This window comes from Marmota flaviventris, chromosome 6, assembly GCF_047511675.1.
Source record: "Marmota flaviventris isolate mMarFla1 chromosome 6, mMarFla1.hap1, whole genome shotgun sequence".
NCBI classification, from domain to species: Eukaryota; Metazoa; Chordata; class Mammalia; order Rodentia; family Sciuridae; genus Marmota; species Marmota flaviventris.
This window is the reverse complement of record NC_092503.1, coordinates 77,063,630-77,077,424: the sequence shown is the minus strand read 5'-3', so window position 1 is coordinate 77,077,424 and position 13,795 is coordinate 77,063,630. Positions and strand designations below refer to the sequence as shown.

General features: G+C 35.8%; 1 protein-coding gene and 1 pseudogene across 1 annotated transcript in view; one reads left to right on the top strand and one right to left on the bottom strand.

Moving 5' to 3' along the window:
• The window catches only part of Me1 (malic enzyme 1), a 168,520-nt gene that overhangs the window by 76,944 nt on the left and 77,781 nt on the right, over nucleotides 1–13,795 (bottom strand). Inside the window, 1 exon segment of the mRNA XM_027928254.2 lies at nucleotides 10,366–10,469. Within this exon segment, the coding sequence (XP_027784055.2) occupies nucleotides 10,366–10,469 (104 nt within the window).
• On the top strand, nucleotides 12,139–13,050 carry LOC114086848 (aurora kinase A-like; annotated as a pseudogene).

Genomic DNA, 13,795 nt, shown 5'->3' with positions numbered 1-13,795 from the left:
ACAAAAGTTAACTCAAAGTGGATCAAGGAACATGATATCACATCAGAGACTCTGCATCTGATAGAAGAAAAAGTTGGCGCCGATCTACATATTGTAGGGTCGGGCTCCAAATTCCTTAATAGGACACCCATAGCACAAAAGTTGATAACAAGAATCAACAAATGGGACTTACTTAAACTGAAAAGTTTTCTCTCAGCAAGAGAAACAATAAAAGAGGTAAATAGGGAGCCTACCTCATGGGAACAAACTTTTACTCCTCACACTTCAGATAGAGCCCTAATATCCGGAGTATACAAAGAACTCAAAAAAATTAAACAATAAGAAAACAAATAACCCAATCAACAAATGGGCCAAGACCTGAACAGACACTTCTCAGAGGAGGACATACAATCAATCAACAAGTACATGAAAAAATGCTCACCATCTCTAGCAGTCAGAGAAATGCAAATCAAAACCACCCTAAGATACCATCTCACTCCAGTAAGATTGGCAGCCATTATGAAGTCAAACAACAACAAGTGCTGGAGAGGATGTGGGGAAAAGGGTACTCTTGTACATTGCTGGTGGGACTGCAAACTGGTGCGGCCAATCTGGAAAGCAGTATGGAGATTCCTGGGAAAGCTGGGAATGGAACCACCATTTGACCCAGCTATTGCCCTTCTTGGACTATTCCCTGAAGACCTTAAAAGAGCGTACTACAGGGATACTGCTACATCGATGTTCATAGCAGCACAATTCACAATTGCTAGACTGTGGAACCAACCCAGATGCCCTTCAATAGATGAATGGATAAAAAAAATGTGGCATTTATACACCATGGAGTATTACGCAGCACTAAAAAATTACAAAATCATAGAATTTGCAGGGAAATGGATGGCACTAGAGCAGATTATGCTTAGTGAAGCTAGCCAATCCCTAAAAAACTAATACCAAATGTCTTCTTTGATATAATGAGAGCAACTAAGAACAGAGCAGGGAGGAAGAGCAGGAAGAAAAGATTAACATTAAACAGATACATGAGGTGGGATGGAAAGGGAGAGAAAAGGGAAATTGCATGGTAATGGAGGGAGACCCTCATTGTTATACAAAATTACATATAAGAGGTTGTGAGGGGAATGGGAAAATAAACAAGGAGAGAAATGAATTACAGTGGATGGGGTAGAGAGAGAAGATGGGAGGGGAGGGAGGGGGGATAGTAGAGGATAGGAAAGGTAGCAGAATACAACAGTTACTAATAGGAAATTATGTAAAAATGTGGATGTGTAACCGATGTGATTCTGCAATCTGTATTTGGGGTAAAATTGGGAGTTCATAACCAACTTGAATCTAATGTATGAAATATGATATGTCAATAGCTTTATAATGTTTTGAACAACCAATAAAAAAAATAAATTTAAAAAAAAAAAAGAAAAGAAATAGGCTCTCCCTTCACCTCACAGATTGTTTCTTTTGCTGAGAAGAATCTTTTTAGTTTGAATCCATCCCATTTATTGATTCTTGATTTTAATACTTGTGCTATAGGAGTCTTATTAAGGAAGTTGGGGCCTAATCCCACATGATGGAGATTAGGGCCTACATTCTCTTCTATTAGATGCAGTGTCTCTGGTTTTATTACTAGGTCCTTGATCCCTTTTGGGTTGAGTTTTGTGCATGGTGAGAGATAGGGGTTTGATTTAATTTTGTTGCATTTGGATTTCCAGTTTCCCTAGCACCATTTGTTGAAGAGGCTATCTTGTGTCTAATGTATGTTTTTGGCACCTTTGTCTAAAATAAGATAATTGTAATTTTGTGTCCTCTATTCTGTACCATTGGTCTACCAGTCTTTCTGTTTGAAAATGGTTTTGGTTTTTTGTTTTTTCCCCCAATGGTTTTACATCACCTTTGGACTACAGAGAATAATAGAAGGTGCCATTCCATAGAGTCGTGTGTTTTCATTAAATTTTTCATGAAAATCAAAGTAAAATAATCAAAGTGACAGAATCCAAAGGGCCTCTCAGATTTATAGATAAAAATAACATGTTATAAATATGTTCCATTCATCTAAAAAATGATAAGGCTTAACAGGCCATGACTGGCACAAGTGGAAGAGGGTAGCATAGAAAGTTAGCTGTGAAATTTACAGCAGTAGTCAGGGCAGAAAAGAGGATCTCCAGAGCAGTAGAAAAACTCCTTTCCTATAGGGATGCCCAGGATTTAAGGCAGAGCTGGGAAGAAACTGTAAGTGCAATCCTATACAAGGGTGAAAAGCACAAAAACTTATAAACTTAATACTTCTTTAGAAAAGATCACATTAATAATTTTTAAATAAATTTGGCCATGATAACACAGGGGCTATATCTTACTCCTCTGAAATCTGATATGTGACCTTCAAGAACCATAACCAACTTACTAGCTTCTCTGAATAGTCTTGGTCTATTTCAGGCACACAGCAAAGGTTTTAGTTCAATATTGACTCTGTGAAGAAAGCATTGTTTCATGAAAACACCATCATCACACCTTGCAGCAGATGGCAGATATCAGCATGGCTTCAGACAAAGACTATTTCTCTTAAATTTCATGTGATAGATTAAATAAAATGTGTAATGACAGTCAAGATTGAAGATCACCTAAATATTACAGTAATCATCTTTGTATTCATTCCAAGTGCTTCCCAGTAACTTTTAATTTTATTCGTTTAAAGTAAACAAAGAAAAAATTTAAAATATGGTCCTGACTAAATAATTATAATTTTTTCAGTGAAAGACTATAGTACTAGTTCTTTAAAACTTAATTGAGGTAGAGGTTTGTTTTTTGTTTTTTCCTCCCTTATTTAACAAACTTTGATGAAATTTTGATACAGAAAACTGTTAGGCAGTAAATCTGAAGCTATCACTAGTTTTCTTATTAATTTTCAGGAATAACTGATTCTGGAAAAAGACAGATATTCTGAGTATTCCTTATATTTATTTAAGGAGATTATGCATGTGGCAATTTTAATTTATCTTTAGTAGTATTTAATATATCCTTAGCAGTTTATAAAAGCTTTAATATTTTCTGAAATTACATGAAAAGAAAGAATTTTTTAAAATATATGTTTTTTAGTTGTCAATGGACCTTTATTTTATTTATTTATACGTGGTGCTAAGAATCAAACCCAGTGCCTCACTCATGCTAGGTAGGCACTCTACCACTGAGCCACAACTCCAGCCCAGGAATTCTTTTTTTTTTTTTTTAATATTTATTTTTTTTAGTTTTTTTTTTAGGTAGACACAATATCTTTATTTTACATTTATGTAGTGCTGAGAATTGAACCCAGTGCCTCATGAATGCTAGGCGAGCGAGCTACCACTTGAGCCACATCCCCAGCCCCCCAGGAATTCCTTAATATAGCTCAATTTTTCCATTCATACCTTTAATTTCAAATTTATAGACAAAATAAATCAAATTCTTTCATTCACCTAATAAATATTTATAAAGGACATAACACATAGTAGATTATGTTTTAGAAACTGAAGATACGGAAGTGAAAGAAAGAGAAAGCTCTCTGTATTGGAATTTATTAGTGTATGAATATATACAGAAAAAATAATATATGTCAGATATTAATAAATGCAGGGAAGAAATTAGAAAAATATCAGGTAGACCAGACTAAAGAAGACAAAGGGTAAACTAACAGGAGATGAAGTGAGAAACATATCAGGAAGCCAGATGGCTCAAGGCCTTTTATGCTATCAGAAGGACTTATTTTCTTTTTCTTTTTTTAAATTTTTTTATTTGTTTTAATTAGTTACACATGATAGTACAATGACCTTGACATATCATATATTTGAATCAGATGGGATATAATTTCTCATTTTTCTAAGTATACAGGTTGCCAGAATCACATTGGTCATGCAGTCAGGAATATACACACAGCAATGATAATGTATATTTTATTCCACTGTCCTTCCTTTCCTCCCTTCCTATCCCCTCCCCTCCCATCACTTCTCTCTACCCAATCTAAGGTGACACAATTCTTTTTTTTCTCACATCATCATACATGTATTTTGTATAACGATGAGGGTCTCCTTCCATCTTCCATGTAATTCCCTTTCTCCCTCCCTTTCCCTCCTACCTCTCTTCCCTATCTAGAGGTAATCTTCTTCTCATGCTCTTCCTCCCTACCCCATTTTGAGTCACCCACCCCTTATATCAGAGAAGACATTCAGCATTTGTTTTTTTTGGGAGGGGACTGGCTAACTTAACTTAGCATAATCTGCTCTAATGCCATCCATTTCTCTGCAAATGCCATGATCTTGTTATTTTTTAGTGCTGAGTAATATTCCATTGTGTATAAATGCCACTTTTTTTGTTTTTTATCCGTTCATCCATTGAAGGGCATCTAGGTTGGCTCCACAGTCTAGCTATTGTGAATTGTGCTGCTATAAACATTGATGTGACTGTGTCCCTGTAGTATGCTGTTTTTAGGTCCTTTGGGTATAGAAGGACTTATTTTCATTCTCAATGAAATCACAAGTCTTAGAGCAGAGAAATTACCTTAGAATAATTTTATCCTCCATGTTAAGAACAGCCTAAGGGGCAACAAGGGAGAATGCAGTGAAATCAGAAGATTACTGAAATATTCCAGGGAAGAGAGGTTCAGATAAGGGAAGTAATAATATAGACAATGAGAAATGGTTAGATACTGGATATATTTAGAAATCAAAGCTAAGAAGCTTTACAGTATATAAAGTATATATAGGTATAGAGTAGTAACTCCAAAATTTTTAGTCTTAGGAATAGGAAGAATGGGGTTGTGGTTTACTGAGATGGAAAAGACTGAAGCTGGAGAGTTGCAGGTGGGAGAGCAGAACCCAATTCTGGACATGTTACATATGCTTTGTCTATTAAAGATACAACTAGAAATGTCAAGGAGAAGGAAGATTCTATGATTCTGGAGTGCAGAGAGGAGGTACAAGCTAGAGATCAAGATTTGAGAACCACAAATATAAAGATTTACAACTAGATGAGATCACCAAGGGGCTAAATGATTTTAAAGTTCCAAAATTCTCAAACCCAGAAACACTCTAATATTCAGAGGTCAAGCAGATGAGATAAAATAAGCTAGGAAAATGTGAAGAAGCAATCAATGAGATCAGAGGAAAGCAAAGATAGTATGCTGTTCTGGAAGAATGGGAAAAAAATTCTATTACAAAGATGCTCAGTGAACAATTTGAGCATTAAATTTTTTCTTTACCTCTATTATCATATGTGAAATTACTAGGTCCAAGTGATAAAACTATTGAACAAGCAAATATTATGAAAGCAAATCTGTGGTACTCTATTGGAGAAGCTAATTAATATCCAGGCTACTTAATCAAAAGATTCTGAATTCAGTCATTGTGCTGAATACCATAAAATGCCCCTCATATCCCCCACTGCTGTCCCAGTTTGCCTCAGGTACAGAAAGCCACTTCACACAGAGCATAAGCTATGTTCTTTCCCAGGATGACCTATATCCAATGACTAACAGATGCAGAAATACAAAGGTTTGGCAACTCTAAAGAGCCAAAGTAGCTCTGAGGTTAATAGAAGTTGTCACTGTACCTACAACACACCTCAACCTCTCCCTCTACCCATTCCTGCCACCTTTCTCTTCCTTCCACACAGGTTAATCTCAAAGGCACTGCTTATAAACTTCTTGAACACTAAGCTTCATTTGAGAATATGCATCCCAGGTAACACTCTATGATGGTACCAGCACCATTCTGAAAAAGCAGATAGTTATGATGGGGTTGGATCACTTGGAATATGCTAAGGCTAATAAAGAAAGAAAATGACTATAGTTCAAAGGAAGTGCAAGATCCACATAGTTCACATTAGCCAGGATAGTACATGTGGGATTAAATTCCAGGGGTATTTGATCAAAGAGGCTGGAACCTAAAATGAGATAAGGGGAGTGTATTGGTTTTAAGGGACTCTCCTAAGAGGCAGGATTTAACAACTGGCAAGAAACTCAGGAGATGGTACAAACTCACTAATTAAGATGGTTCCTAGAAACATGATCAAACTAATGGCTCATAGTAAATGTGGATATAAATGCCAGAAATGTCTGGATAGACAACAGAAGAGGAGATTACAAGGCTCAGAGAAATGGGCATTTTGGAATATACATACTAATTATGCAGGGCCAGAAAACTCATCAGATAATTATGTTCCACAGGAAGGAGCAGAAAATACACCATTTACCAAAATCAAAAGAAATATGCTAAATATGCTTTTTAGCATTAAAAAGTTAATGCTAAACATTTTAGCTTTACTAAAAAGTTTAGAAGTATCTCTCTTCTAAAGGTGATAACTGATGAAGAAAAGACTCATGTGTAACAAGGCTTCCAGATAGCAATGAAGATGACAGGACCAACCAAAGATGTTTAACAGCCAGGCAGGTACAGTTATCTTAAAAACGGCAAGGATAGTGTGTGTGAAACTGACCCACAGAGAGTTACTGAGATTTAACAGAATTTGCATCACTAATGGGAAACTAGAGAGCTAATAAGGCTACTATTCATCATATTATTAAAAGAAATCCAAGATGAATGGCCACAAAATCGAGAGTAGTAGCCCTAATGAAGTCACAATTTTTTCAGTTTCCAAACCTGTGCTAAATTTTATACATTTAACTTACACACAGACTGAATAAGAGGCCTAGTTTTCAGAAGGAAGGACCTTGCAACACTATGGTAAGAATATTCCCCAGTTCACTCCAAAGGGACCTACAACCCTCTACTCTGGCAATTATAGGGGGAAAACACTCAAATATTTAGGATCTATTGGACACAAATTTGTCAGTGATACCCAAAGACCTGAGACTTCAACATGCTGTCCTCCTCTCTTTCCCTTGTTAAAGTAGAGGCATCTGGAGGCCAATAATAAATGGGTCCCAGCCAAGGTACAACTCATCGGATCTAATGGGACCATGAAATGACCTGGTGGTGATTCCTCAGACTCTATATGAAATCATTTTCTGATTTCATACTTGGTTAGTATACCTCAATATCCTCATCAAGTCCTTGGCCTATAAGGTAAAAGCTATTATTGTTGAGAAAACCAGGACAAAGAATTGGAAGCTGCTCCACTCCAATCTTTCCATAATTGGGAAATAAAAAAAAAAAAAAAGCCACATAGTATGAGGAGTGGAGAGTGGGAGGGGATAGGGACTGGCAGAAATTAGTTCCCCTTAACAATCTAAATACCATGCAACATGGTTCCAATGAAGTTATATAAGGCTATTTATGGGTTCATATTGCAGTACAACTTCTTCCTTTATCCACTTCTATTTTTTAAATATATATTTATTTTAATTGTAAAAGGGACCTTTGTTTTATTTATTTATTTGTGGTGCTAAGACTCGAATCCAGGGCCTCACACATGCTAGGCAAGTGCTCTACCACTAAGCCACAACCCCAGCCCTCCACTCCCATTTCTGTTGCCTTTCTTCCAAAGCAGTTGAACACAAGGCACTTCTTAATAAACCTCATCCCAGAGTCTGATTTTCATGTAACTTTGCCCACAATCATTATGTTCCACCTTGAAATTAAGTCATTTCCTTTTTAAATAATCTTGTGCTTAATATTCATAACTACTTCCCAATTTGAGTAATACTAGGTTTCACTCCTTGAAAACTTTTCCAAAGTACTGTCAAGCCAATAGGTATTTTTTAAAGTCATTAGCATTTTTCTCTGGCAAGATCTCAGAAGCACAACTCTTGACTTATAGGTGCTTTTATGTTTAAAATTACTGTTAGTTCTAACTAATATCTCAATTCAATGTTTTGAAAAAATATTTTTTTCTTATTCTGGATTGGCAAAGATCATTCAATATCAGTTTATATCTCATTTTCTCTAGAAAGCATTTCATTAGTTCCAAACAATAATATCTTCTCTATTTCATCCTCAGTTAAGTGATCATAACGTGTATAATAGCTTCTTTGTAAGTATATTGTCTTATTTTAGACAGAGTTTATTTCTGCAAATAGAAAATGAAACAAAATACATTAGGATCTACATTTCCTTTTCTTCTATATAGCTGCAGAGCATTATCTATTGTTATAGTTTAGATGTGAGTGTAGCCCAAAAGCTCTTGTGTGAGACAATGCAAGAAAGTTTAGAGGTAAAATAATTGGGTTATGAGAGCCTTAACTTAATCAGTGCATTAATCCCCTGACAGGGATTAACTGGGTGGTAACTGTCAGCAGGTAGGGAATAACTAGAGGAGGTGGGTCAATAAGGGCGAGCCTTTGGAGTTCATATTTAATCCAAGGTGAGGAGCCATCTTTCTCTGCTTCCTGGTGCCATGTCCAAGCCACATTCCTCCACCACACTCTTCTGCCTTAATGTTCTTCTGCCTTACCTCAATCTCCAAAGAATGGAGTTGGCCGTCAATGGAGTAAGGCCTCTATAAGTGTGAGTCTCAAAAGAAACTTTTCCTCCTCTAATTGTTATTTTCACATCTTTTAAGCACAGCAAAAAAAAAAAAAAAAAAAAAAAAAAAAAACTGACTAAAACATCTATACAATCTCTTGATCAATTTTCTATTAAAAAGTTATAATTAAAACATTATAGAAGAGTTTACAGGCTAAGACTTTAAATATGAAAAACTACTAGCAATTCACTATATCATGCAATCTTGAACTTTAAACTATAGAATATCTATAGCTTAACCAAAGAAGTATAAAGATGCTAAGAGCCATAGCCAAGTAGTATGATGCATAGCATTTTTGGTCGAAAGGTGACACATTGAGATGATATGATTATGTTAAGATCTGCATTCATATGGATATTAGACCCCTGCTGTCCACCTTGGCCTGCTACGGGACTCCTGGAGAGTTCCCATTGGTTGGGGAAGTGTGGTAGGAGGGAATTCCGGAGGAAGGATTTCCTGTGGCCCGTCCAGGAGAACCCACGTGGGTTGGGAGCGTACGGGGCATTGGCCGGGAGTTTCAAAAATAAAGTTTGTTCCTGCTTGAGTGGCTTGTGATTTTGTGCCCAACCAGACTGCAGCATAATAATAACAATAAAAAATCAAACATGTGCTTTTAAAACATAGCTCTTACTAATGACAACATATTGTACACTAAAATCTTGGGTATGAATCAAAATATTCTAAATATTGTGCAACTGACAAAAACACTTCTCTGCTATTGGATACAACTGCTCAACAATAAACATTATAATAAGAAACCAGAAGTACACCTCCAGTTACAAATGACTCTAGTGATGAGGCTATTTGTATGAAAAGCCAAAGCAAAATATGTATTTTTTAAAAGCACTTGATTTCTGTGTGTGTGTGTGTATGTGTGTGTGTGTGTGTGTGCAAGCGCGCGCACGAGAGAGAGAGAGAGAGAGAGAGAGAGAGAGAGAGAGAGCGTGCGCGCACGCACCAGGAATTGAAACCAGGGATGCTTAACCCATTGAGCACATTCTCAGTCCTTTTTATGTTTTATTTTTGAGAAAGGGTCTTGCTAAGTTACTTAGAGCCTCACTAAGTTGCTGAGGCTGGCTTTGAACTTGCAATCCCTCTGCCTCAGCCTCCAAACCCACTAGGACAACAGGAATGCACCACCATGCCCAACTAAAAGCACTTGTTTTTTGTGACTATACAGTAACAAAGAAGATGGTTGACAATTGGCCTGACAAAAACTCTCTGAATCTATTATAAAAATTACAGTGAAAATGTCTTAGTTTAAGGAAAAAAATGGAAAAATTACAGTAGCATTTGGCCCACAATCAAATACTAACTATATTAGATGAAGATATAGTACTATAGTTTATTCAAATATGTAGACTTAATCAGAGATTGATGAATTGTAATTGGATACTCTGGTTCTGACTCTATTTTGTACCCATTGATTATACCAACTCTTGCTTAGTCCCACCTCTTCTGTTTTTCCTGCCATTTAAGTCTCAGACACCAGTCATAAACATGATTGAAGATCAAATTTTTATCAGAAACCAGAAAGAAGTACAGACTTCCAATAAATATAAAAATGAAGACTTCCTTCTTACATTTATTGTCATTGGACACTGCCTCCTTTCCCATATTCATGCATTTCCACAGGCACAAATTCTAAAGATTCTTGAAGGAAAAACGTATCTTCAGGGATAGCAACATAAATAACTTTTTAAGGATAGACACATGACATTATCTTATGGCCAATAATAGTTAGAGGTAGATAGATATACAAGAGTTATAAAGATATATAGACAGATATGATTTTTTTTTTCATTCAGATCACTAGTAAATATTACAATGTACTTAATAAAACTTGGAATTTTAAATGTTGGTATGTTAGCTTATCTTTAGATTTTGAAATTCAATTAAAACAGATAAAATAAAGATCACACATACTTGGAAGAAACTGCCTCCATGAATTCATCCAAAAAGTCATCATATTCAGGACCTCTCACTCTTCTCTGTCGTAATCCAATGTACAGTGGATCTTTAAGTAACTCCTGTTGTACAAAAAAGTTATCATAAAATTGGAAACAATTATATTTATTCTTTCTGAGACTGCTTTTTCACCTATATAAAGGGCTAGAATATAATTTTGTTATAATGACCCATGGTTAAAACTACAAAGTTACTGTTTAATTTTTATGTAAAATATATCTACAGTATTTATATGCCAAATAATAATTACTGCATGTCAAATATATGGATTATTCTAAGGAAAAGAAAAGAAATTGCAATCTCTCAGTGGTGCTAATCAGAAAATCTCAACTCAAGTTTTAGAGGCTTTATCAAGTTTATCACTGAGAAATAATACTGAGTTTTGAAATATTATATTAGCTTACTAAATGGAATGATAGCAATTCCTTTCTTAGGTTTATTTTCTATTCAAAAAGTAAAATCTTCAAATAATATTTTATTTACACCTTTATCATGATAGATGACTAATTTAAAATAAAATTTCAGCCTTGACCATGTTTTTCTTAATGTTTTTAGACTTTACACAATTTAAGTTGTTTCTTAAACAACCTATATTAATATTTGAGACAACATTGCTCTGTTCATTTTAGTATATAAAATATTTAATATTATCTTAATAAATTAGTTTTTAAATTGAAGTATAATTTATATGCAGTAAAATGCACCCATTTATAGCAAAATCTATTAGAAAACTAGGAACAAGAAGGACATCTGTGAAAAATCCACAGCTAACAGCATATTTAACAGTGAAAGACTGAATGCCACTCCCTTCAGACAGGGAACAAAACAAGAAATATCTAGCCTTACAACTTCTCTTCAACATTATACTGGCAACTCTAGCCATTACAATAAGACAAGAAAAATGAAAGAATACAGATTGGAAAGAGAAGAACCAAAACTACTTTTATTTTTATATACATCATTATGTACATAGAAAATATTAAGTAATCTACAGAAAAACAGCATGAAAATACAGGAATTTAACACAATCACAGTATACAAATCAATTGTATCTCTACATACTTGCAACAGGCAGTTGAAAATGAAGTAAAATAACGTAATTCTATTAGGTAGTAATAATGAGCAATGGAATGTAAAGCAATAACATAGCGGGGTCACAGGATTTCTTTAAATTGCCTTTGAAACTAATGAATATTATCAAGTGATTTGTAGAGAAACAATAGAGATACTAACCCTGAGAATAAACAAGTAGAAACAAAGGAAGCCAATTAAAAAATAGTCAAGAAAGACAATTAAGAAATATGTTAAGAAGGAGAGTTATTGGAAGGACTCTGTGGTCTGGTATCAAAAGTGGAAGGTGGCTAGTAGGTAGGGCAACATGGTCAAATCTAAAGAAAACTGCATTTGGTGCCCATTAAGGAAACGAACCATGGAATTCTCAAAACATCCATCCTTCACTCATGAATACCATGAAGCTTATTTTCCTTTCCAACATAGGCTACAGTTCCATTGGGTGATAGTCCAAAACATGTTCTGGGACTTAGCACATTCCTTCTCAGACTGCTTCTGTAAGAAGTGGCCAGGCTCAGTGAGTCTATGTTCTTTAAATTCTTCCCAGCATATTTCTTTTTAAGAACAAAAAGTTTGTCTCCTATCAGAAACTAGCAACAGAAGCAATTGCAGGCAACTAGTGTACTTTAGCCTGTCATCCTGTGAACAATCTCCAGAAAAATGAGCAGCCTCAGGCATAAGCACCTGGAAATAATCCTGAAAAGGAACTGGCAACAAAACATAAAAATTAAGACTCAAAAGAAAAGGCAGTGGGCTTTGGAAGATTTGATACTGCTCCCCCACTGGGTAAAGGAGATTTTGGTAATGTTTATTTAAGAAGAGGAAAACAAAGCAAGTTTATCCTGGCTCCTAAATTGTTTAAAGTTCAGCTGGAGAATGCATGAGTAGAGCATTATATCAGGATAAAAGTAGAAATCCAGTCCCACCATAGGCATTCTAATATTCTCAAGCTGTAAGGTTATTTCATGATGTCACCAGAGTCTACCTAATTCTAGAATATGTACCACTTGAAACAGTCTAAAGAGAAATTCTGAAACTTTCCAAGTTTGAGGAGCAGAGAATTGCTACTTAGGTTGCTGAACTGGCAAATGTTCTGTCTTACTACTATTCAAAGATAGATATTCATAGAGACATTATGCCAGAGAACAAGTTACTTGGATCAGCTGGAGAGCTTAAAATCACCAATTCTGAGTGATCAGTACATGCTCCAATCTCCAGGAGAACCACTTTCTTGACACCCTGGACTACCTGTCCCCTGAGATGATTAAAGGCCAAATATATGATGAGAAGGTGGAACTCTGGAGCCTTGGAGTTCTTTGCTATGAATTTTTAGTTGGGAAACCTCCTTTTGAGGCAAACACACACCAAGAGACCTAGGAAAGAATAGAACAAGTTGAAATCACATTCCCTGACTTTGTCAGAAGAGGGAGCCTGGGATCTCCTTCTAGACTTGAGAAGCATAATCCAAGCCAGAGGTCAACTCTGCTTTAAGCAGAGTATGGAAAACACCCCTGCATCACAGCAAATTCACCAGTGAATTGCCAAAAAGGCAAAGAGTCAACTATCAAATAATCTTAATTGTGCAGGGATAGAAGTCCTGAACTAGGGCTGCTGTTCAGTATTCAGGAACAAGCTGCTGAAACTTATCTTACTGTAGAAAGCACTACAGGAAAAGTCACTTGTCCTACTGACCATACAGTATCTCAGCCTCATGAAAAGGAAAAGGAAAGCTCCAATGCAATAACTTGCTTTCTAAGTGAAAGTAGCAGTGAGAGTTGTTCTGGTTTCACAGCTGGAAGCTCACTTGTCTGCAACCATTGCAGCAGCTATGCCAGTGGTCTTTTGCAGGGGACAGATGGCATCTGGTTGTGGGGAAAGTAGCACATTGCCCTGACTCAGACAACTAGGAGCTACATAGTAACCTTCAAGTACCTGAGTGTGTGTAACTTAGTAGATGGCCAAGCCTAGGAAATGAATATGTGACTTTTAAAAAATATAAAATTAAGATTTTTGTATAGGCTTGTATTTCCCTTCCATGGCATCCCCTTAGGGATATTTTGACTGTCAACCCTGTTAAGTCTGATTGGGTTTCTGGTCCTCCTCCAACACTGTAGGATGTAAGTACATGTGCTCTATCTTTATCTCAGGACTTGCTTGGGACACAGAAGAGACCAAGTATCAGAGATGTTTCTAAATGTTAAGTTCTCTTTTTAAAATTATATTACAATTATGGTGTGTGTGAACTTTAAATACAAAAATAAAGTTCTAAAAAATAAAGAAATATCAAGAAGGAAAGGGAGATGAAGGGGTTAACTTC